Here is a 26,159-nt window from a genome sequence, read left to right on the forward strand (position 1 = left end):
ACTGGCTGGATCTCCCTGCAGTCCAAGGGACTCTCAAGAGTCTTCTCCAACACCACAGTTCAAAAGCATCAGTTCTTTGGTGCTCAGCTTTCTTTATAGTTCAACTCTCATATCCATACATGACTACTGGAAAATCGATAGCTTTGACTAGATGGACCTTTGTTGGCAAAGTAATGTCTCTGCTTTTTAATGTGCTATCTAGGTTTCTCATAGCTTTTCTTCCAAGGAGCAAGCGTCTTTTAATTTCATGGCTGCGGTCATCAACTGCAGTGATTTTGGAGCCGCAGAAAATAGTCTCTCACTGTTTCCACTGTTTCTCCATCTATATGCCATGAAGTGATGGGACCGGATGCCATGATCTTTGTTTTCTGAATGTTGAGTTTTAAGCCAGCTTTTTCACTTTCCTCTTTCACTTTCATCACAAGGCTCGTTAGTTCTTTGCTTTCTACATATTAGTTAAATAAGCAGGGTGACAATATACAGTCTTGACGTACTCCTTTCCCATGTTGGAACCAGTACATTGTTCCATGTTCTATTTTAACTGTTGCTTCTTGACCTACATACAGATTTCTCAGGAGGCAGGTCAGGTGGTCTGGTATTCCCATCTCTCAGAATTTTCCAGTTTGTTATGATCCACACAGTCAAGGCTTTGGCACAGTCAATAAAGCAGAAGCAGATACTTTTCTGGAACTCTCTTGCTTTTTGATAATCCAAAGGATGTTGGCAATTTGATCTCTGGTTCCTCTGGCTTTTCTAAATCCAGCTTGAACATCTGGAAGTTCACAGCTCACGTACTGTTGAAGCCTGGCTTGGATTTTGAGCATTACTTTGCTAGTGGGTGAGATGAGTGCAGTTGTGCGGTAGTCTGAACATTCTCTGGCATTGCCTTTCTTTGGGATTGGACGGAGAACTGACCTTTTCCAGTCCTGTGGCCACTGCTGAGCTTTCCAAATTTGCTGGCATATTGAGTGCAGCACTTTCACAGCATCATCTTTTAGGATCTGAAACAGCTTAACTGGAATTCCATCACCTCCACTAGTTTTGTTCATAGTGATGCTTCTTAAGGCTTACTTGACTTTGGACTCCAGGATGTCTGGCTCTAGGTGAGTGATTGTTGTTATCTGGGTCATGAACATCTTTTTTGTATAGTTCTTCTGTTTATTCTTGCCACCTCTTCTGAATATCTTCTGCTTCTGTTTGGTCCACAGCATTTCTGTCCTTTATTGTGCCCATTCTTGCATAAAATGTTCCCCTGGTATCTCTAATTTTCTTGAAGAGATATTTAGTCCTTCCCATTCTATTGTTTTCCTCTATTTCCTTGCACTGATCACTGAGGAAGGCTTTATCTCTCCTTGCTATTCTTTGGAACTCTGCATTCAAATGGGTATATCTTTCCTTTTCTCCTTTGCCTTTAGCATCTCTTCTTTCCTCAGCTATTTGTAAGGCCTCCTCAGACAACCATTTTGCCTTTTTGCATTTCTTTTTCTTGGGGATGGTCTTGATCATTGCTTCCCGTACAATATTCCACTGTATAATTGCTAAGGGATTTGATTTAGGTCATACCTGAATGGTCTAGTGGTATTACCTACTTTCTTCAGTTTATGTCTTAATTTGGCAATAAGGAGTTCATGATCTGAGCCACAGTCAGCTCCTGGTCTCGTTTTTGTGGACTGTATCAGGCTTCTCTATCTTCAGCTGCAAAGAATATTATCAATCTGATTTCAGTATTGACCATCTGGTGATGTCCATGTGTAGAGTTATCTCAAGTATTGTTTGGAAGAGAGTGTTTGCTATGACCAGTGTGTTCTCTTGGCAAAATTCTGTTAGCCTTTGCCTTGCTTCATTTTGTACTCCAAAGCCAAACTTGCCTCTTACTCCAGGTATCTCTTGACTTTCTACTTTTGCATTCCAGTCCCCTATGATGAAAAGGACATCTTTTTTGGATGTTAGTTCTACAAGATCTTGTAGGTCTTCATAGAACTGTTTAACTTCAGCTTTTTCGGCATTAGCGGTTGGGGCATAGACTTGGGATTACTGTGATGTGGAATGGTTTGCCTTGGAAATGAACAGAGACCATTCTGTTGTTTTTGAGACTGCACCCAAGTACTGCATTTCAGACTCTTTGGTTGACTATGAGGGCTACTCCAGTTCTTCCAAAGGATTCCTGCCCACAGTAGTAGATTTAACAGTCATCTGAATTAAATTCACCCATTCTAGTCCATTTTAGTTTCCTGATTCCTAAAATGTCAGTGTTCACTCTTGCCATCTCTTGTTTCACCACTTCCAGTCGATTCATGGATCTAACATTCTGGTTCCTATGCCATGCTGCTAAGTCGCTTCAGTCGTGTCCGACTCTGTGCGACCCCAGAGACGGCAGCCCATCAGGCTCCTCGCCCCGGGGATTCTCCAGGCCAAGAATACTGGAGTGAGTTGCCATTTCCTTCTCCAAAGTATGAAAATGAAAAGTGAAAATGAAGTCGCTCAGTCGTGCCCAACTCTAAGCGACCCCTTGGACTGCAGCCCACCAGGCTCCTCTGTCCATGGGATTTTCCAGGCAAGAGTATTGGAGTGGGGTGCCATTGCCTTCTCCAATGCCATATCGTTCTTTTATTGTTCTTTACAGCACTGGACTTTACTTCCATCACCAGTCACATCCACAACTGGGCACTGTTTTCACTTTGGTTCTGTCTCTTCATTCTTTCTGGTTATTTCTCCACTCTTCTCCAGTAGCATATTGGGCATGTACCGACCTGGGGAGTTCATCTTTCAGTGTCATATCTTTTTGCCTTATCACACTGTTCATCACATTCTCAAAGCAAGAATACTGAAGTGGTTTGCCATTCCCTTCTCCAGTGGACAACATTTTGTCAGAAATCTCCACTATGACCCATCCATCTTGGGTGGCCCTACACGGCATGCCTCATAGTTTCATTGAGTTAGACAAGGCTATGGTCCATGTGATCAGTTTGATTAGTTTGATTATGGTTTTCATTCTGTCTGCCCTCTGATGGATAAAGATAAGAGACTTATGGAAGCTTCCTGATGGGAGAGACCAACTATGAAGGTATGAAAGTATGAAAACTCCATACCTTTCAATAAAAATCTTGACACAATCTACAACTTCTTTCTTTTTCCTTCCAAAATCACACTTTGAGCATCTCTTCCATACTTAAATAAGTTCATGGAGTTTCATAATGTTCAGAGACTGAACGCCAATCCCCTTAGCAAGATACTCAACACTTTGAAAAAATCTGGTTCAGGTTACCTTTCCACCTCCACCCCTATCCCTAAAGAGCCTCATGCTCCACACTGTTCTCGAAAGAGGCTATGATCTTAGGTTCCTCTGTATCTGAAATGGTATCTCCTCTCCCACCAAAAACTCTATTCAGACTTTAATATTCAAAATAAAAGGCATCTCTTCATGAAACCCTTTCAAATTCCCAGTTAGAATTCACTGCTCTATCTTAGGCCTCTCAAAGCACTCCAGCTTTTTTTTTAACCTTATTTTTTATATTAATTATTTCACTAATTCACTCATTTAACAAACCATAATGAATGTATTTTATAACCACACACTGTGCTGGGTGTTACAAATATTAAGATGATTAACAGGTGGTCCCTACTCTTACAGTAACTAATGGTACAGAGGAGGACAGAGAGAAGCAAACATATAATTACACACAATATGTGAAGTGTAGTGTTAAAGCTATTCATGGGATATCAGCAAAGCACCCAAGAAACTCAATATGACTGAGGGGTTGAGAAAGCTAAGACTGGAGGTTGACTGACCAGTCAGGGTCTGCTTCAATAACCCAGGCGAAGATTATGAAAGTCTGGACTAGTCTTTAGATCTAGTGATGGAAGCAAGTATGCACAGTAAAATGAGACAGAGAGATCTGGTGACTCCTGATAGGAACAGACAGTAGGAGTCCTCAGCAATTTTCATGGTGGAAGGGAATGGGAGTTAGTGATGCCTTCTTTGAGATAAGACAGAGAGTACAAAAGGAGGCATGGATTTAAAAGAAGGGTTCAGCTGATGGTTAAAGGCCAAGGGGACATCTAAATGGAGGTTTTTCAGGAGGCTATTTAATGAATAGTGCTGGGCCTCAGGAGTGATAGAGTTGGGGCAGGGGGAGCGGCCAGGCGGGGCTGTCCCATGCAGCTTATGGGATCTAAGTTCCGTGACCAGGGATCAAACCTGTGCTCCCAGCAGTGGGAGCACAGAGTCCTAACCACTGGACCGCCAAGGAATTCCCATAGATTTCTAAGTTAATAGCATATTAGAATTGATGGAGCCACAGAAGCAGGTATTAGAGAGAACTGACAGAATTAGAAATCTTACAGACTTGTGGAGAACTCAATGAGGAACCTTGGAAGAATCAGATTTAAATGAAGGGATATATGGCGGGAAAAGCCCATGAAGGAGACTGGGAAGCAGCCACAGAGTTAAGAGGGGAACACATCAAGATGGATTCCCATAGATCCACAAGAACATGGGAGTCAGCATAGCTAGAAAGGTATCTCAGTCAAAATAGAAAAGCATGAGGTACTTCACCACATTAACAGAATAAAAAACACGATCATCTCAACAGATGTACTTTTTCATGATAAAAACACTCAACAAACTAGGAATAAAACTTCTTTAAGCTGACAAAGGGTATCTATGTAAAAACTCACATTTAACATCACACTTGATAGTGAAGGAGTGAGTGCTTTCCCCCTAAGATCAGGGACAGCACACGGATGTCTGCTCTTATCATTTCCATGTAACACTGTACTGGAGGTTCCAGCCAGGGCAGTCAGGCAAGCAACATTTTAAAAGGCATCCAGATCGGAAAGGAGGAAGTAAAAAAGAAAAAAGAAAAGAAAGCTATTAAATGAGTGTGGCTGCCAAGGTGGTTGAAAGCTAATGGGCGGGGATACAGGAGGTTTGGGTGTTTGCTTTCTGATTGGTGTCCACTCCCAGTGAACAAGGTCATTATCTGATCAAGAAGAATTATTGCAATTAGCTTTAATGGAAAATGAGAGAGAGCTGTCTAAAGTCATAACACTGCTTAAAGTGACAGAGCAGGCACTCAAGGCAAGATAAGAAAGAGAAACAAAAGAGCTACTGACAGGGTCAAAGTGCAGGGGAAGTCAAGTGTCTAGATGCAGCAGTGAGTCAAAGAACTACTGCAGTGGGAACAGGGAAAAAGGGAGTCGTGAGGACAGAAGGCTATGTTTGGAGTCCATAGTATCAGGGTTTAAGAACTCGGGGGTGAGATGAGGTCCTGGGTGGTCACTGATGCCACAGGAAGAAATGAATGAAGGTTAGGAAACATCTCTCTTCTGCTAAAATTATGAGTTAATCTTGTCATCCAAATAAGAGACTCCAAGATCTGTATCATCCATCCACTAAAAAGATTTTTTCCAGGACCACAAATGAAGAAACCTCTTGAGGAAGGGAGGGAGGAAAATTAGCAGCAACCAGCACTGAGGGAGGCAGGTTAAACAGATTAAGAGTCAATGATCAACCCAAAACTAACTGGGAATTCTTTAGCTCAAGAACTTCTCTGGAATTCTCCATAAGGCTTCAGAAGCCTCCAAACTCAAATTTAAGAAACATTAACCAATTTAATAGCCCTATTTCTTAAGAAGGTCACAATTCAGGATCAAAATCTCATGTAGTAACATAGTTTAGCATCATTTAAAAAATTAATCTACTCAAGTTCTACTGAAATACTGTATCATCATTAAAAAAGTCATATTAAACTGCCTTGAAAAATCAGAGCATTTTATAAAATGTATTTATAAGGCCTTAAGCCTTTTCTAACAACTCCCTTCTCCTTCCAATGACTCTTTAAAAATAAACCTTGATGATCACTGCTTTGACCAATTCAATACTCACATCTTGATTATATTCCAGGAAGACATGGAAATTTAAATCTTTCCTCAAAATGGGATGTGCAGCCACACGACACAGAAACACTTCATGCATTGCAACCGTCTTCTTGAATATTGCCAAATACTCACTAGAAATAATACACAAAATGAAAGGTAAAACACCACAGAAAAACACCTGCAACAGTTTTTTAAGCAAATACTAGGAATTATTCTAAATGCAAAACTAGAGGCACAAAGATATAATCCATGTAAACAAAGGTTTTAGTTGAACTGTTAACAAAATATATAAAACCCAGCTCTGAAAAGACTTCATGCTAGTTAATAGTATTTATTATATATAAACGTTAATATTTTTAAGTTTTATGAACCTTTCTTCCTATGCAAGTTGATGTTAAAGGTAACTATAGGGCTTTTTGTTTTTAGCTTCAGAGAAAGTATACTACAAATTATAGCATACAATTTTAATGATTCAATTTCTAGATAATTACTGCTTTTAAACACCTTCATACAAATAAATAAAACAAACCTGAGTAAACATATTTTCAACTTTAATAACTATTTTCATCTAAAGACCCAAGCACACAAGAAAGAGACACACCATGGAGAGACTAGTGTTTTCCATTATACTGAAGAACTGTGTTTAAAACATTTTAACATCATCAGGGAATCACAGTGATCTTATAGTAATACATGTCAGTTTGGGGGAAAAAAAAAAAACACTCAAGGAAAAGGCCTAATATCCTTGCTTCAACTACGTGCGAGGAGGTTAAGTTTTACATACCAGCAAACCAGCAGGACCAATGTTGGGAGAAGTTTGATCTCTGTGAGGGTAGTCATTCAGTGAAGACAAAAAAGAAGGATGCAGAGGATGGAGGTAGCAGTAGAATAAACCCAAGGTTCTCTGTTATCCAACCCCTAACCAGACCACAAAAGAATCATGATCAGGGCCACTGGAAAACCACAGATTCTTTCAATGTTAATGTGCGCTGCTCATTTCCAGCTGTCAGGCTTGTAAACCATAGAAGTTGTACCTGTCCACTATTAGGCTACTGCTTGCACTCAGTACTGACAGAATTCTTAAAATATCTGTCACCTTACACTTTAACAAAGAAGACCTACTTTATTAATTTCCCTTGTCAAGAGTTTAGCATTCTGAAGAAGAGTCTAGTAGCAGCATGAATATATGCTTAAAAACTGAAATTCAGTGGAAGAGGAAAAAAGGAAATGCACAAACGGGAGAAATGACCAGAAAAAGTGATGGAGGTGATGGTAATGCAAGGAAAGCTATTTTCTTGTTTAACTCTCAAAATACAGAAAAACAATATGCAACAATCCAAAATTATTTCAAATGTTCAAGAGAAGGGGAAAAACTATTTTCAGCGAATATGCTAAAAATGAAATAGAATTTTTTCAAGAATTTAATATATGTCTAGTATATATGAAACTAATAATCATTTAATAAAAAACACTAAAAAACTATTTTCTCATTGCTCTGCTCCTATTCTTTTCCCTTCAGGCAGAAGCCATAGGCAGACAAAAGAAGAGTGGGAAAATTATACACACACGCGCACACACACACATACACACTTTGAAAAAGAAGAAAATATCCAGAGTTGCTTAGTGCACACTTATATGAGAAACAGAAATCTTGGTAGTACGCACTTGTTCAAACAAGAGAACCAGGTGGGTTAATGACTAAGGCCTTGTAAATAAAAACAAAATGATCTACATGTGTAGATCATAATGACTTTAAAAAGTCATTACTTCCCTTTCTACTATCATTTATGAACTTGTGGATCTTTTGTTTTCAATCTTCAGAGTTTATTTAAAACAGCAATTTAAAGAATTTTACAATGCAGACAATTATTCTATAATTTTCCTGTAGGCTCTGATCATGATAGTTAACACTGGTTGTATGGCTTAAACCTGCATCTTCCAGAAAGGGTCACTGTGGTGAAATGATTGAAAGGATGGGGTATCAGAGAGCAGAGAAACAAAAACAAAAACCAACCAAACAAAAAAAGGGCATAAAAACAAGCACAAATAACAACAAAAGTCACATACGCTTCCAATTCCTGCTTCATCTTCGTGAATTCCTCCTTTGTCATAGACCCTTCTCCTTCTCCAAGTTTCTGTAGTTTCTCCCTTGAGGCATCAAAATCAGGTCTTGGTGGTGCTGGAGGGATCTGTCACAGAATAAAATCACTAGTTTTGTTTTGTTTTGACCATGCCATACAGCAGGAGGATCTTAGTTCCCGAAAAGGGATAGGTCCCACGCCTACTGCAGTGAAAGCACAGTCTTAACCACCGGACCATCAGGGAAGTCCCCTAAACCACTAGTTTTTAAAGATTTTCATTTCTTTCAGTAGTCGCACTACTGCCACTATAAAAGACTGTTGTCTCATCGGTTCTCCCTTGAGCTGGCCCGCTGTTCTGACAGTGTCTCCCACTCTAATAAACTTCATTTCCCCCTCAAAAAAGAAAAACAAAAACAGACTGCTGTCTGAGGGAGCTAACGACATCCTGAATGAATGAGGAATATCCTAATTAAGGTTAGAGAAGTTGATTAAGTCTATAAATTAAGTTTCTTGAGGTCCTTAACATCAAGGAAGAAACAGAGCGCAGCACTATATTCTGGTATTAGATCAGTAGGACCCAAACTTTAGGAAAAGGAGTACGTCAAGGCTGTATATTGTCACCCTGCTTATTTAACTTATATGCAGAGTACATCATGAGAAATGCTGGGCTGGAGGAAGCACAAAGCTGGAATCAAGCTGGGAGAAATATCAATAACCTCAGATATGCAGATGACACCACCCTTATGGCAGAAAATGAAGAACTAATGAGCCTATTGATGAAAGTGAAAGAAGATAGTGAAAAAGTTGGCTTAAAGCTCAACATTCAGAAAACTAAGATCACGGCATCCAGTCCCATCACTTCATGGCAAATAGACGGGGAAACAGTGGCTGATTTTATTTTGGGGGGCTCCAAAATCACTGCAGATGGTGACTGCAGCCATGATATTAAAAGATGCTTACCCCTTGGTAGGAAAGTTATGACCAACCTAGATAGCATATTAAGAAGCAGAGACATTACTTTGTCAACAAAGGTCCGTCTAGTCAAGGCTATGGTTTTTCCAGTGGTCATGTATGGATGCAGGAGTTGGACTATAAAGAAAGCTGAGCGCTGAAGAATTGATGCTTTTGAACTGTAGTGTTGGAGAAAACTCTTGAGAGTCCCTTGGACTGCAAGGAGATCCAACCAGTCCATCCTAAAGGAGATCAGTCCTGGGTGTTCATTGGAAGGACTGATGCTAAAGCTGAAACTCCAATACTTGGGCCACCTTACGCAAAGGGCTGACTCATTTGAAAAGACCCTGATGCTGGGAGGGATTGGGGGCAGGAGGAGAAGGGGACGACAGAGGATGAGATGGCTGGATGGCATCACTGACTCAATGGACATGAGTTTGGGTAAACTCTGGGAGTTGGTAATGAACAAGGAGGCCCGGCGTGTTGCGGTTCATGGGGTCGCAAAGAGTCGGACACGACTGAGTGACTGAACTGAACTGAACCCGAACTTTTATTTAGTCTGTAGACTCCTATGTGACAACCTAGAGCTCTCAAATGTATAGGCACATTAAGCTCTAAGTTCATGTATGGATGTGAGAGTTGGACTGTGAAGAAGGCTGAACGCCAAAGAATTGATGCCTTTGAACTGTGGTGTTGGAGAAGACTCTTGAGAGTCCCTTGGACTGCAAGGAGATCCAACCAGTCCATTCTGAAGGAGATCCGCCCTGGGATTTCTTTGGAAGGAATGATGCTAAAGCTGAAACTCCAGTACTTTGGCCACCTCATGCGAAGAGTTGACTCCTTAGAAAAGACTCTGATGCTGGGAGGGATTGGGGGCAGGAGGAGAAGGGGACGACAGAGGATGAGATGGCTGGATGGCATCACTGACTCGATGGACGTGAGTCTGAGTGAACTCCGGGAGTTGGTGATGGACAGGGAGGCCTGGCATGCTGCGATTCATGGGGTCGCAAAGAGTCGGACACAACTGAGCGACTGAACTGAACTGACACGCTAATTAAATGTGTTGCAAATATGCATGCTATTTTTTCCAAAGTATGTAAATGGTATGACTGGAGTGTACCAGAGGCAGAAAGCACTGACTTAACTACAAGAGAATAAGGCAGACTAATGACTAACCTCCCCCTATTCTCCCACAGTGAGGGGGAAAGTAAGCACTTACTTTAAATAAAAACATAAGGTCTAAAAGAGACGTATCACTCAAGGGAATGATATAAGAAAAAAATCTATCTTAGAGGAAGAGCCTGCAAGTAAGAACTGTGAAAGGGAAATGATGAAAGGCAAAGATAGAAAATAAACAGAAGGAAAGGTAAGTAGGGGTAAGTTAAAACACCAATGACCAGAAGAAAAGGATTATACCAAGGAAAGCAACAGGGAAGGAAGCACCAAGTACAGACTGGCACATATTCATTGCTGCCAACACACAACATCTACCATGTGCCAGGCATGATGCTGAACGACCAGCAGATAAATAAGACATGGTCTTGATCTTTGAGGAGTGTTTAGTCTATGAGAGAAAAAAGCAGTAAAAATATAACACCATACAAGAAGATGACGGGGAAGAGGGTGGAAACAGGAGAGCTTCCAGGCTAGTAAACACACTGACATGCTGGGAAAATGGAAGGTGGTACATCCTGGAAAGGGCATGAGAGTTCTGTGCCAACCCCTCACCCCAATATCTCATCCTATGCTTCTTTTCCACTGGGCTGTTCCTCAGTTGTATTCTTTATAAAAACTGGCAATTAACAACAAAAAAAGCACTGCCACTTGTGCACCAAACTGGAGTTGCAGAAAGGAAAAAAAAAGCAAATGACTGAGAGTAAGGGCCACAGGGATAAAGATGGAATCAGGTCAGGATGATTTCAAGGAAATCAAATGAAACAGTTCCAGAAATCTGAGTGTGGTCCACAGCTGAGGCACAACACCGGTGCATATTCACATTAGATAACCTCTCAGGAGCCCTCCAACTCTAAACAGCTGTCTACCTAAGGGTTCAAGACCAATACGGTCTGTAACATCTCCTTAGTTATCACCCCCCAGAACAAGCCCATTTCAATTCTAATAAACAGTAAGAATTTAAGTTTAAATGAGGGAGTGTTACATATTGATATCACCACACTCCCAAACAAGACAACTTGGGATAAAAAAAAGTGGCAGTCAATTATGTTTTATTGCTGGCAATTTTTTAAAAAATTACATCAGTTCACTAGAAGTGTTGAATAAAATTTCCAAACATAATAAAGTATCCAAAAAGTTCCTAGAAAATAGGATTAAAATGGAGCCTCAATACTTACAATGTAACCTGCATAGTCTTCATTTTCAATGAAGGAATCGTGAAGCCAGATAAATTCCTCATGTTGTCGAACAACAGAAAACTCGTTCTGTTTAAAATTTGGCAATGAACTCTGCAAAGACAGAGATTTTCTCAAATAAAAATTAAGATTAGACTATAAAAGTTTCTATGAACATTTTATACCTTATTTTCTAAACTTAGTCTTTAATGAAAGATAACAAGCAGCAGTGAATTATAAACTAAAATACAATTTCTAATTATGTTGAAAACCAAAATTCTAGTCGGTGTACTATTATATATATAACAGCACAATAATTAAAATAACACAAGTAAAAAAATCCTATTTACCTTTGTGTGAACAGTGAATTTTACTTTGTCTCTCTCACTCAGAGCATCAGAAATGTCCACCTGCAGAGCAGCATCACTCTGAAGATCTACATTTATTGCTTTAAGCTACAAAAAAAAATACCTCAGTGAAAATTCTATAGGTTTTATGCAAATTCATTCTTCTCCTAGATAATAAGACAGTGCAAAAACAAAACGAAAATAGCAAATCTTAGATCTAACAAGTACACAAGTTCATTTAATCTATCTTCTGGGGGAGGTGCTTTGGGTATGTTATCTTAATCAATTTTCATTCTACACCATTCAACTACCCTTTGAATGAGTCAATGTGCTAACTATGATTTACTATAGTTTCACCCAAAAAGTAAACTAGTAAACTATTTTCCAAAATGATAGTCCTTTACAAGTTCAAGTGTCCTAAAATTAAGAAACTTATCTACCTTTAAGAATAAGAAAAATAATAAAAAGAATAATGGCCAATCATTTAAATTTCATTGCTTATTTTAATTTAGGAATATATAATAAAATAAATAACAGTTAAATGTATTATATATGCAAAGTGCTAAGAAAATGCTAACAAATAATTATAACTCCTGTGATATGTATTAAATTTTACTCTACAGCTTTAGTACATTAGAAGAACTGGGTATATTCCCTATTTAGTGCTTCTATTTACTCATCTACGAGAAGACACCCCTTAAAATTCTAATCACAATTTTACTTATTCTTAAATATCAATCATTTTCCTTCCCTTTTAAACAGATTAACATTCTAACATCTTAAGGTAATTTGGAGATTTACAAAAGCTAATACACTAAAAGATAAAATCAAGTCTTAGCCATATGCAAAGATACAAAATATTAAAAATCTAACTAACTAGCCTGCTTCAAATACTCTAGCTGTAAAAGCAGGATTGCCTTTGGAAACTTACCTAATCACTACTGTTTCAAATTTCAATTACGATGCAAATGGAAAAATTGCTAGAAACAAAATTGTTCACTCTATGATCTCAATTATATTTTTAAAAACTGCATACATAAAATTATTATGTATAGGAAACACAACAAAATGTGAGTTGCAGTGGATTTTCTTCTATGTTCTTCTATTCTCCCAACTTTCCACAATATGCATGAATTTTATAAAATTGGAAAAAAGCCTTTAAGAAATCTTGTGACTTATTAAAAGATGAATTTTGTGAAGTTTCTCATTAAATAGAGTTGTTTATTAGTAATGAAAGTAAAATACTATTTCACTTTTGCACTACTGGTTCTGTATTGAGTAGACATATTTTTTAAAAATAAATACCATTACAATCTAACTTAACAGTCACAGAAGAAATGAATCATTATTTAAAATGCATGATACTATCTATGATGGCCTTTAACAAAAACTTTATTGGTAACTTTAATGTTTATACTGAATTAAATTTCAATCAGCAATCATATTTTTAAGTTAACACTATAAACTTACATAAAAATGTTTTAAAAATCACTATTGTACTCCGCTACATGTAGCCATTGTCTGATAAAAGAAATTTAAAGGCTGTCCTGAATTGCAAAGAAGTTTTCTTTTTCATTTTCCAATAACTTCATTGCTTCCGCAATATTGGAAACATTAGAGAGTACTCTATTCTTTGGTTTTCTTGCTTTTATTTAGTCTTATCAGGTCTTCAAACTGTTTCCTACCTCTTCTCTAACACCTTACCTTAATTCTAATTTAAGAAATCTGTTTCCTTATTTCTTTTTACTCATATTGAGGCCACTCTTAAGAAGTTTATTGTGGTTGGTTGAATTATAGCTCCCCCAAAGACATCCACATCCAAATCCCTGTGGATGTCACCTTATATGGTTAAAAAAAAAAAAAAGATGTGGAGTTTATCCTGGACTATCCAGGAGGGCCCTAAATACAATTACATGTATCTTTATAAGAGGGAGATTTGACACAGACAAAAGAAGAGAAAGCAACTTAACTAAGGAGGCAGAGATTAGAGTGGTAAAGCCACACGCCAAGGAGTGCAGGCAGCCACGAGAAAGCTGGAAGAGACAAGAAACTAATTCTTCGCTAGAGCCTCAGGGAGCATGGCCCTGCCAACACCTTGATTTCAGCTCAGTGATACTGATTTCAGACTTCTGGCCTGCAGAATCATGAGAGAATAAAATTCTGTTGTATTAACCCATTAAGTTTGTGTAACTTGTTACAGCAGCCCCAGGAAACTAATAACTTTATCTTACGGATTTCGGAATAACAATCTTGGCAGTTCTTCATTTATGTTTTCACTGCCTGGTCTAGCATTTCTCAGACACACCTGGTAAGACTCAACTTGAATGCTTATTAAAAAACACAGAATCCCATGTCCTATCACAGACATATCAAAACAATTTTCAGAATAATCCTTAAAAACCATGAGGGAACGCTAGTCTAGATTTTTCCGGACTGTCTTTACATTCTGTCAAAACTTTATCTCAGTTGCTAATATTTTTTTAATGATTATATAAAACATTTTGCCAGGCTTCATATCTCTAAGTACATTTTAACTTTCAAGTTTATTTTTTTAACCATTGCACTATTAATCTGGAAACACACCTTTCAGGATTTCTACATATGAACAGCTGTTATTTATTCTTCCAATTAAAGATTATTTCAAATTATTAACATATTTCTCTGTCTTCCATTTCAGTATCCTTTTATACCACACCCACTATTTCCCTTTTTTTTTTGCTTTGTTTCAGTTCAGTTCAGTTCAGTTCAGTCGCTCAGTCGTGTCCGACTCTGCGACCCCATGAATCGCAGCACGCCAGGCCTCCCTGTCCATCACCATCTCCCGGAGTTCACTCAGACTCATGTCCATTGAGTCTGTGATGCCATCCAGCCATCTCATCCTCGGCCGTCCCCTTCTTCTCCTGCCCCCAATCCCTCCCAGCATCAGAGTCTGACAGTAAAACATTTGGCTTTTTAAAATTGCAACTCATCAATAAAAGTATTCCTATATACAAAAAGTATACCTCTATTATACATTCCTATACTCCCATATCTCACTTTTGGTCTTGTACTCTATTTTTTTAAGTACAGTTTACATATAATGAAATGCAGATTTTAAGGATATAATTTGAAAAGTTTTAACAAATACATAGATTATACCCTTGTAATCATCACCATAATCAAGATATGGAACATTTCCATCAGTCCAAGAAGTCTCCTCCTTTGCTTTTATTCCTCTACTTCTTTCTAACCTTTCTATAAATTCTCTTCTTGTATGCTTTACTAAAGCATCCCATATAATAGCTTTAATAGCTATTAATTCAATCTGCCATTTGCTTCTTTCATTCTTTTAACAACTGAGTTCTAGAACTGATCTCAGGAAAATGTACATGAATTACAAATGTGGTCACAGCAAAATGCTGATGGTAAGATTCTGATTCTTCCTCTTCATATCTCATAGGAACTTTAGCTAAATATCAGCAGAAGCATTCATTTTGATATGCATGTTCCTATGGTCAGTTCCCATATACACTTCAGACTTTAATTTTTTTCCATTTCCTGGGCCTATGGAGAAGGATTATTTTGTATGACCACAAGATTTGTTTCACACACAAGGGTTTGCCAGCCAATAAAATCATCTCCCATATCAATACAAAACTTTCGCTTAAAGATAATCTAGATGGATAAACAACAAGGTCCCACTGTATAGCACAGGGAACTGTATTCAATATCCTAGGGTAAGCCACAATGGAAAAGAAAAAAAAAATGTCTGTATGTGTATGGGCTTCCCTGATAGCTCAGCTGGTAAAGAATCCACCTGCAATGCAAGAGACCCCAGTTCAATTCCTGGGTGGGAAAGATCCGCTGGAGAAGGGATAGCTATCCACTCCAGTATTCTTGTGCTTCCCCTGTGGCTCAGCTGGTAACGAATCCACCTTCAATGCAGGAAACCTGGGTTTGATCCCTGGGTTGGGAAGATCCCCTGGAGAAGGGAAAGGCCACCTACTCCAGTATTCTGGTCTGGAGAATTCCATGGACTGTATAGTCCATGGGGTCCCAAAGAGTGGGACACAACTGAGCTACTTTCACTACTATATAACTGAGTCACTTTGCTGTATTGCAGGGGTTGACACAACACTGTAAATCAACTATACTTCAATTTAAAAAATTAAGTTAAAAAAGAAAAATAATCTGATATCATATTTCATCAATTCCAGATGCATATTTTCCACATTTTAATGTATCTGAAATAAGGATGCCCTGTAATTGATAACAAATTAATAGTTTAGTTGGCTGTATTTTTTCCTTAGTGGTACATGTAAGAAAATATATCTTCCAATCGACTGCACCTTAGATTTAATAAAATATCGTATTATAAATTTAGTGGGGTTTTTTTCCTCTTTCTTTTCTGGGCCCTGTTGTGCAGTTTGCAGGATCTTAGTTCCTCAACCAGGAATGGAACCCCGCCCCCTGCAGTGGAATCAGAGAGTCCTAACCCTGGACTGCAGGGAATTTCTGTAAATTTAGTGCTAATTATATACAATGTGCACTGACCTTCCTGGAGAAGGAAATGGCAACCCACTCCAATATCCTTGCCTGGAAAATCCCATGGATGGAGGAGCCTGGCAGGCTATATTCCATGGGGTCACAAAGAACCGGACACAACTGAGTACACACACACACACACACACACACACACACACACACACACACACACACACGGAGATTTTGCAAGCAGAGTATCTTCTTGGTTTAGAGAAAAGTAAGTAATTTTAGGTAGCTTTTATTAAGGGGAGGAGTGAAGCAAACAACTGTGATTTATTAACATTTAATTAACTTTGTGCAACTAGTCAGGTCAGTTTGAGGATATTCTAATTAGACTACGTTCATCAGTTTAATCCTTATCTGGGTCAATAAACTTTGTACTTTCTTTCGTCAAAGACTTACTAGTTTAAACATTTGTGTCATGGTCAAGAGAAAGCCCAGGCAGAGGAAATGGATTAAGCAACATAAATACACTATCCTTAGAAATATAAAGACACTGCCCTACTGCTGATAGATTAATTCATGTGTAATTAGTAAAGACGACATTCACTACTAGTTTAGTACACTGATGTGTTTACACATTAAAGTACCTACTTTATGACACTCCTAAAATACTGTTCATCTTTTGTCAGAAAAGTAAATACATGTACAGAGATAGACTGACGGAAGGAGGAGGAAGAAGGAAGCAAGTGAAAGTGAAGTCGCTCAGTCGTGTCCGACTCTTTGCGACCCGTGGACTGTAGCCCGCCAGGCTCCTCCGTCCATGGGATTCTCCAGGCAAGAATACTGGAGTGGGTTGCCATTTCCTTCTCCAGGGGATCTTCCCGACCCAGGGATCGAACCCAAGTCTCCCACATTGCAGGCAGACGCTTCAACCTCTGCACCACCAGGGAAGCCAGTACCTACTTTATGACACTCCTAAAAAACAGTTTATCTTTTGTCAGAAAAGTAAATATATGTACAGAGATAGACTGACGGAAGGAGGAGGAAGAAGGAAGCAAAGTAACTGATTATTGCCACAGCTTCCCAACCAGTCTCTTGCTTCTGTCCTCTTGCCTCCTCAATCTATATTCCATACAGGGCCACTGGAGCGATACCACTAAACTAGAACTCATTCCTCTGCTCGAAACCTAAGGGGTTCTGGCTTGGAGAAAAGCCTAGTCCTTACAGTGAGCCCCCAGGCCCTATTCTTCTGGCTCAAGGCAGCCCTGAAAGAAAGGCGCAAACCGTACTAGTGCCAAGAAACTATTTCTAGGGAATTACAGTACAATCAGTGAAAAACCCTATGAGACAGACAGAAATTCTGTTACGTTCACTAGTTCTGGCCAAATTTTAAATCTATTTTACTCCTAGCTCAGTTAAGATTTAAAAAAGCATTTTTTTTAAATTGAAGTACAGTTGATTTACAGCCAGTTATAATTTTAGAGATGGTGAGGGACAGGGAGGCCTGATGTGCTTCAGTCCATGGGGTTGCAAAGAGCTGGACACGATTTAGCAACTGAACCACAACAAATAATTTTGGAAGTCCTGCAGTGAATTATTTCCATTATTATACCCAGTATACTCAGCAGTCAAATCCATGGTTGGTTATACATACATATACTTTCTGGAAACTAGATTGCCTTTCATCTACCATACCAAAAATAAGTCACTCGATGTCACTCCAATGCCTTTCTCACCCGTCTTGTCAACTCTCACTGCTCTTTGCCATACCTGACTTGCAAATTCCCACCTGGAGGATCAATTCAATCGACATTTTTTGCTTTCTGAGCTGAGTGTGGCTAGAGAAAAGTCACAACTGCTTGTTGCACTTATCCACTACAAATTACTGGTCTCCAAACTGCATAAGATCCTTAAAATCATTCAACAGTCCTAGGCCGATTTGCTCAGCTCCCCTTCTGACCCCCTGAGCAACTACTCCAAAACTTTCCTGTCTCCAGCCTCAACCACATTTCCACCCCTATGCTCAGTAAGTGACACTGCCTCCCACATCTCCAAGAAATCAACACTAGCAGCTGTTACCCCTTCAGACCCATCAATAAGCCTTTCTACAAATAGATTTGGATGGACTCAACACCTCTGCTTTCTCAGAAGACATGGTGTCCTACAGAGAGCCGAGCTTTCTGGCCACCTGAGCATGTTACCATCCTGTCTGCTTTAGCACTGCTCTTCTAGTCAAATTAGCCCTGGTCTCACAAAACCTCTACACGGTGAGGACCTAATTTCCAAATCCAATACTTTGCAGTCTTTTTGACCTCTCTTCAGTATTCTGCCTTAATGATCATTCTGACCCTTTCCATTAAAACTCTCAGCTTCTGGGAACGCTTCTCATTTTCTTCCCGACCATCTCAGCCCCATCAATTAGTCCATTTTCTCCCCTTGGCATGTGAATCTTTGTTTCCTCTGGGTATCTAGCCTTCGTAATTTCAGCCATTCTTGACTAATAACTCCTGAATTTATACCTTCAACTCACATCTCTTATTCTAAGTTTCCAATCATAATTTCAACTAACTAGACATATCCACCTGGATGTATATTTGTTGTTTAGTATTTATGTATTTATTTCTTAATACTTATTAAACAACCGAGTGCCTTCAGTGTGCCAACTACTGTCAAAGGTGCTAGGATGAAAAGACACAATCTTTGTCCTTTCAGATATTAGTTTGTAGTTTTTGGGGAAAGGGATGAGGCACTTCAAATCCAGCATATCTGAAAACCAAACCTATTATCTACCTTCTAACTCTACTCTTCTCTCCTATATTCCTCATCTCCTTCTCCTCTGCCCAGCCCATGTATTTCTTAAGCCACTATGCCCTGTCTATTCTATCTCCAAGACATCTCTACTATGTCCTCTCCTTCATCCCTTCTCCCACTTCACGGCCTTAGTTCTATCTTTAACATTTCTCATCTGGACTGCCACAACGGCCTGCTAACTGCTTTCTCTGCTTTCTGCAAGAAGGCAGCAATCCATCTTCCACACTGGAGTCATCTATAATGCTATTTTCATCTGGGTATATGTCCTTCCCAGCTAAGAACCCTCAGAACTTCCCACTGGCTGGATTCTTTACCATTATGCACTTTATCTGTACTACTGGTATTTACTCCTGCTTCCAATGTGAGAGACCTGGGTTCAATCCCTGGATTGGGAAGATTCCCTGGAGAAGGAAATGGCAACCCACTCCAGTACTCTTGCCTTGAAAATCCCATGGACGGAGGAGCTTGGTGCAGACTACTATCCATGGGGTTGCAAAGAGTCGGGCATGACTGAGCGACTTCACTGCACTCCAGTAAGAACAAGTGCTCCAGGTGGAACCAAATGGCTTATCTACACGTTATCTTCTCTGCTGACAAGCTCTCCCCTTCCCTGACAGCCTACACAATTTCTGATCAACATTTAAGGTTTAGCTCCTTTAGGAGACAGCACCATGGTTAACATGATTGTTTACTACCTCTCAACCATAAACAGCACAAAGAGTTTTGGAGTATTTTGAAAGTCTTAATTAGCATAAGGCTTTTCTCATTGTTGAGTCAATGATTACCGCCAGGCCTCCATATCCTTAGACACCTGGGAATATATTAATCAATGTATTTGGAATATAGAAAAGGAAATATAGTAGTTTTAAGGTTAGCAATACTAGACTTTTTGAGTGAATGAATTTTCTCTTTTGTAATAGATCACTGTACTTTGTTATAAATCACTGTGTCCTTGCTATGTAAAAATGTAACTTTATCACTATCTTAAGACTAAAAAGATCTTAAGGGGAACATTGGTGAAAGGATTTTCATTTGTTGGGCTGATGTTTGCTGCTAAATCTCCATATTCCCTGCCCTTATAATGAATATAACTAGCAAACAGGAGAAATAAGTATTAACCTTTAAGATTAATCATGTTAACCTTGGGTTAAATAAATTCCTTTCTTGATTGTAACTCACTACACCCTCACCCTATAGGAATGTAACTTTATTTGGAGGGTGGTGCCTGGTTTAAGAAAAAACACCCTTGGAAAAAATAAGTTTTTTGGTTATCAGAAAGAAAGGATCATAAAATCCCTAAGACCTTTTTACGTGAAGCACCTGATTTTGATAAAGGTCAGGACTGCTGACCCCCACGTGACTCTGTATTCATCCCTATGTGTAACAAAAGGTATATAAGCAAACCCCAAAATAAAGAAATCGGATCAGTTTCCGGAAAGACTGATACCCCCACGTAGTTCTTTCTTTGCTCCCTGTTTTTCTGCCTGAATTCCCATGTGGAGCACGGATGCTATTCCACGTAGCCAACTTATTCAGCCTCTTTTTCTCCACTAATTTTCTTTTTCTCCACTACTACACTATCCATTTCCAATCTCTCTATATACCTGTGATTAAATATGTATTTTTCCAAGGACGCCGACGCTGTCCCCACCTTCGAATTCCCTGGATCCACCGGGGCTGGACCCCGACACTTATCTACACGTTATCTTCTCTGCTGACAAGCTCTCCCCTTCCCTGACAGCCTACACAATTTCTGATCAACATTTAAGGTTTAGTTCCTTTAGGAGGAGGAGCAACCCCGTGTCCAAGGAGCGGTGGCTGCGCGGGCACAGGAGGGCCTAGAGGAGCCATCCCACATTGAAGGTCAGGAAGGGCGGTGGTGAGGAGTATCCCTCATCTCAGGTAAGGAGCAGCGGCTGCACTTTGCTGGAGGAGCCGTGAAGAGATACCCCACGCCCAAGGTAACAGAAACCCAAGTAAGATGGTAGGTGTTGAAGAGGGCATCAGAGGGCAGACACACTGAAATCATACTGACAGAAAACTAGTCAATCTAATCACACCAGGACCACAGTCTTGTCTAACTCAATGAAACGAAGCCATGCCAGTGGGGCAACCCAAGACGGGCGGGTCATGGTGGAGAGGTCTGACAGAATGTGGTCCACTGGAGAAGGGAATGGCAAACCACTTCAGTATTCTTGCCTTGAGAACCCCATGAACAGTATGAAAAGGCAAAATGATAGGATACTGAAAGAGGAACTCCCCAGGTCAGTAGGTGCCCAATATGCTACTGGAGATCAGTGGAGAAATAACTCCAGAAAGAATGAAACTGCTGCTACTGCTGCTAAGTCGCTTCAGTCGTGTCCAACTCTGTGCGACCCCATGGACTGCAGCCTAGCAGGCTCCTCCGACCATGGGATTTTCCAGGCAAGAGTACTGGAGTGGGGTGCCATTACCTTCTCCGGAAAGAATGAAGGTATGGAGCCAAAGCAAAAACAATACCCAGCTGTGGATGTGACTGGTAATAGAAGCAAGGTCCGATACGGTAAACAGCAATATTGCATAGGAACCTGGAATGTCAGGTCCATGAATCAAGGCAAATTGGAAATGGTCAAACAGGAGATGGCAAGAGTGAACGTCAATATTCCAGGAATCGGCGAACTAAAATGGACTGGAATGGATGAATTTAACTCAGAGGACAATTATAACTACTACTGCAGGCAGGAATCCTTCAGAAGAAATGGAGTAGCCATCACGGTCAACAAAAGAGTCCGAAATGCAGTACTTGGATGCAGTCTCAAAAATGACAGAATGATCTCTGTTCGTTTCCAAGGCAAACCATTCAATATCACAGTAATCCAAGTCTATGCCCCAACTAGTAACGCTGAAGAAGCTGAAGTTGAACGGTTCTATGAAGACCTACAAGACCTTGTAGAACTAACACCCAAAAAAGATGTCCTTTTCATTATAGGGGACTGGAATGCAAAAGTAGGAAGTCAAACACCTGGAGTAACAGGGAAATTTGGCCTTGGAATGCGGAATGAAGCAGGGCAAAGACTAATAGAGTTCTGCCAAGAAAATGCACTGGTCATAGCAAACACCCTCTTCCAACAACACAAGAGAAGACTCTACACATGGACATCACCAGATGGTCAACACCGAAATCAGATTGATTATATTCTTTGCAGCCAAAGATGGAGAAGCTCTATACAGTCAACAAAAACAAGTCTAGGAGCTGACTATGGCTCAGATCATGAACTCCTTATTACCACATTCATAATTAAATTGAGAAAGTAGGGAAAACTGCTAGACCATTCAGGTATGACCTAAATCATATCCCTTATGATTATACAGTAGAAGTGAGAAATAGATTTAAGGGCCTAGATCTGATAGACAGAGTGCCTGATGAACTATGGAATGAGGTTCGTGACATTGCACAGGAGACAGGGATCAAGACCATCCTCATGGAAAAGAAATGCAGAAAAGCAAAATGGCTGTCTGGGGAGGCATTACAAATAGCTGTGAAAAGAAGAGAAGTGAAAAGCAAAGGAGAAAAGAAAAGATATAAGCATCTGAATGCAGAGTTCCAAAGAATAGCAAGAAGAGGTAAGGAAGCCTTCTTCAGCGATCAATGCAAAGAAACAGAGGAAAACCATAAAATGGGAAAGACTAGAGATCTTTTCAAGAAAATTAGAGATACCAAGGGAACATTTCATGTAAAGATGGGCTCGATAAAGGACAGAAATGGTAGGGACCTAACAGAAGCAGAAGATATTAAGAAGAGGTGGCAAGAATACACAGAGAACTGTACAAAAAAGATCTTCACAACCCGGATAATCACGATGGTGTGATTACTCATCTAGAGCCAGACATCCTGGAATGTGAAGTCAAGGGGGCCTTAGAAAGCATCACTATGAACAAAGCTAGTGGAGATGATGGAATTCCAGTGGAGCTATTTCAAATCCTGAAAGATGATGCTGTGAAAGTGCTACACTCAATATACCAGCAAATTTGGAAAACTCAGCAGTGGCCACAGGACTCGAAAAGGTCAGTTTTCATTCCAATCCCAAAGAAAGGCAAGGCCAAAGAATGCTCAAACTACCACACAATTGCACTCCTCTCACATGCTAGTAAAGTAATGCTCAAAATTCTCCAAGCCAGGCTTCAGCAATACGTGAACCGTGAACTTCCTGATATTCAGGCTGGTTTTAGAAAAGGCAGAGGAACCAGAGATCAAATTGCCAACATCTGCTGGATCATGGAAAAAAGCAAGAGAATTCCAGAAAAACATCTATTTCTGCTTGATTGACTATGCCAAAGCCTTTGACTGTGTGGATCACAATAAACTGTGGAAAATTCTGAAAGAGATGGGAATACCAGACCACCTAACCTGCCTCTTGAGAAACCTATATGCAGGTCAGGAAGCAACAGTTAGAACTGGACATGGAACAACAGACTGGTTCCAAATAGGAAAAGGAGTACGTCAAGGCCGTATATTGTCACCCTGCTTATTTAACTTATATGCAGAGTATATCATGAGAAACACTGGACTGGAAGAAACACAAGCTGGAATCAAGACTGCCGGGAGAAATATCAATAACCTCAGATATGCAGATGATACCACCCTTATGGCAGAAAGCGAACAGGAACTAAAAAGCCTCTTGATGAAAGTGAAAGAGGAGAGTGAAAAAGTTGGCTTAAAGCTCAACATTCAGAAAATGAAGATCTTGGCATCTGGTCCCATCACTTCATGGGAAATAGATCGGGAAACAGTAGAAACAGTGTCAAACTTTATTTTGGGGGGCTCCAAAATCAGTGCAGATGGTGATTGCAGCCATGAAATTAAAAGACACTTACTCCTTGGAAGAAAAGTTACGACCAAGCTAGACAGCATATTCAAAAGCAGAGACATTTTTGCTGACTAAGGTCCGTCTAGTCAAGGCTGTGGTTTTTCCAGTAGTCATGTATGGATGTGAGTTGGACTGTGAAGAAGGCTGAGCACCGAAGAATTGATGCTTTTGAACTGTGGTGTTGGAGAAGACTCTTGAGAGTTCCTTGGACTGCAAGGAGATCCAACCAGTCCATTCTGAAGGAGATCAACCCTGGGATTTCTTTGGAAGGAATGATGCTAAAGCTGAAACTCCAGTACTCTGGCCACCTCATGCGAAGAGTTGACTCCTTGGAAAAGACTCTGATGCTGGGAGGGATTGGGGGCAGGAGGAGAAGGGGACGACAGAGGATGAGATGGCTGGATGGCATCACTGACTCGATAGACATGAGTCTGAGTGAACTCTGGGAGTTGGTGACGAACAGGGAGGCCTGGCGTGCTGCGATTCATGGGGTCACAAAGAGTCGGACACGACTGAGTGACTGAACTGAACTCCTTTAGGAGACAGCACTATGGTTAACGGGATTCTCTGGTGGCTCAGTGGTAAAGGATCCACCTGCAATGCAAGAGATGCAGGTTTGATCCCTGGGTCAGAAAGATCCCCTGGAGAAGGAACTGGCAAACCACACCAGTATTCCTGCCTGGAGATTCCCACGCACAGAGGAGTTGGGTGGGCTACAGTCCGTGGGGTTACAAAACAGTCAGACGTGACAGCCTAGGACCCATAGCTAGATTTCCTCTGAGTCTGAATCTATTTCATACTGGCTGTAGGAATCTGGGCAAGTTACTTACTCTTTCTAAACCTCACTTTTCCTTTCCAAAGTAGGAATAACAGAAGCAGTTACTTCACAGGGATTTGAGAAGTGAGTTAATATATGGAAAGTCCCTGGCATGCAGCAAATGCTTCAGCAGCTTGTAGCTATCGCTACGTGTTCACCCTCCTTGGTGCTCCCTCAGCACTTCACCGTAAGTCTCATACTACACTGCCATGGTCCCAGGGCAGGAGCTTCCTCTTCTTCCTCTGCCAACATTCATCTTATCCTTTGCTAACAAAATCTATGTGACATTTTTATCTGAAATAACTATCAATAAATGTGGAATGTATTCAAGCTAAATGCTGAGGAGGTACAAAAGAAAATGTAGACATCTGGGCCAAGTCTTAAAAGACAGGCCAAATTTCATGTGGAAAAAAAGAGGTGAAGGGAAAAAACCACTCCACAACATTGACAAGCATGCATAAAATAGACATTAGAGAGGGCAGAGGTGCTTGAGCAATGACAAATAGACCAGAATATGCCTACAGTGTGTGTGTTGGGGAGGGGATGTCTGCTGCGGCATCTTGAGAATGAAGTCAGCCAGAAAGGATAACGAACGGTATTCAATGCTACGATAATGAGTTTAGACCTTACTGCCAAAAGAACTGGGTCCAAGTAAGTCCTTGTGACTACTGGTGCCGTATGATTCAATCATTTCAGTTAGGTAAACTAGCGGTCATGTGACGTCCGGACTGGAAAACAGAAAGACCAGAGATAGAGACCAATAACAGATACTGCTACAAGCCAGGCAAGAGATGGCAGGGACCTTAACTGGGGTCACGTAAACAAAAGATGGGCTAAACAATATTTCTGAGGTGAAATTATCTGGCCTTGATGACTGTTCTGCTATGGGGATGAAGGATATGATTCAGAGGCTTCTTGCCTGCAGGAATGGAAATGATATTAATGAAGATAAATACAGAGGGAGGAGCAAGGTGAGGAGTCCAGGAGAGGTGCAGTTCCTCCACCTGAAGTAATTCTGAAAACAATAAACATATTATTTAGAATTCAAATCAAATACTAACAGAACTATGCCATCATGCTGGCACCTACTGCTCTATTTAACAAGGACATCAGAGCAAAATGCATCCAGTTCAAAGGGCTCATTTGTTTTACTAAATAATATGTTACTGTCCTGCCTTTGGGAAAGAAAAAAATACCCTATTATGTAGAGGTGTAACCGAAGAGATTAAACGAGACCAATATTTTCAATATTGTATATTCTTAAAGTCTGCTTTTTATGTTTTCTCACGAAACAGTATTTCCTTAAAGCTTTACGATTCTCTTCTGTTCCAAATATAATGAAAATTCAAGGCTGCTTATAAACGTATTTAAAAATGCTGTCTTAAATTTTGTCTACTTGCTGCTTTGAATGAAGTGCTTACACTATTATTTTTGAATCTGTGACGTTCCCCTCTGTAATTTGTATCAAATAGGTATTTCATGCTTTCTCTTCATCAAGACTTTCTTAAAAGGCTGAACAAGACAATCTGAACTGAAAGTTCTACTAATCTATTTCTATCAAGACAAACACAATATAAGGAAATTAACAGGCCTGCAATTTCTGTTCCTGA

At 40.0% G+C, this 26,159-nt stretch overlaps 1 protein-coding gene across 1 annotated transcript in view; it reads right to left on the reverse strand.

The window, feature by feature from the left end:
- SNX6 (sorting nexin 6) overlaps positions 1–26,159 on the reverse strand; it is a 53,462-nt gene that overhangs the window by 25,166 nt on the left and 2,137 nt on the right. The window contains exons 3-6 of the mRNA XM_068990865.1: positions 11,611–11,715; positions 11,264–11,374; positions 7,948–8,069; positions 5,888–6,011 (exon numbers count right to left, since the gene is read on the reverse strand). Coding sequence (XP_068846966.1) covers positions 5,888–6,011; positions 7,948–8,069; positions 11,264–11,374; positions 11,611–11,715 — 462 coding nt within the window. The remainder of the gene's footprint in view (positions 1–5,887; positions 6,012–7,947; positions 8,070–11,263; positions 11,375–11,610; positions 11,716–26,159) is intronic.

This window comes from Capricornis sumatraensis, chromosome 19 (assembly GCF_032405125.1).
Source record: "Capricornis sumatraensis isolate serow.1 chromosome 19, serow.2, whole genome shotgun sequence".
Lineage (NCBI taxonomy): Eukaryota > Metazoa > Chordata > Mammalia > Artiodactyla > Bovidae > Capricornis > Capricornis sumatraensis.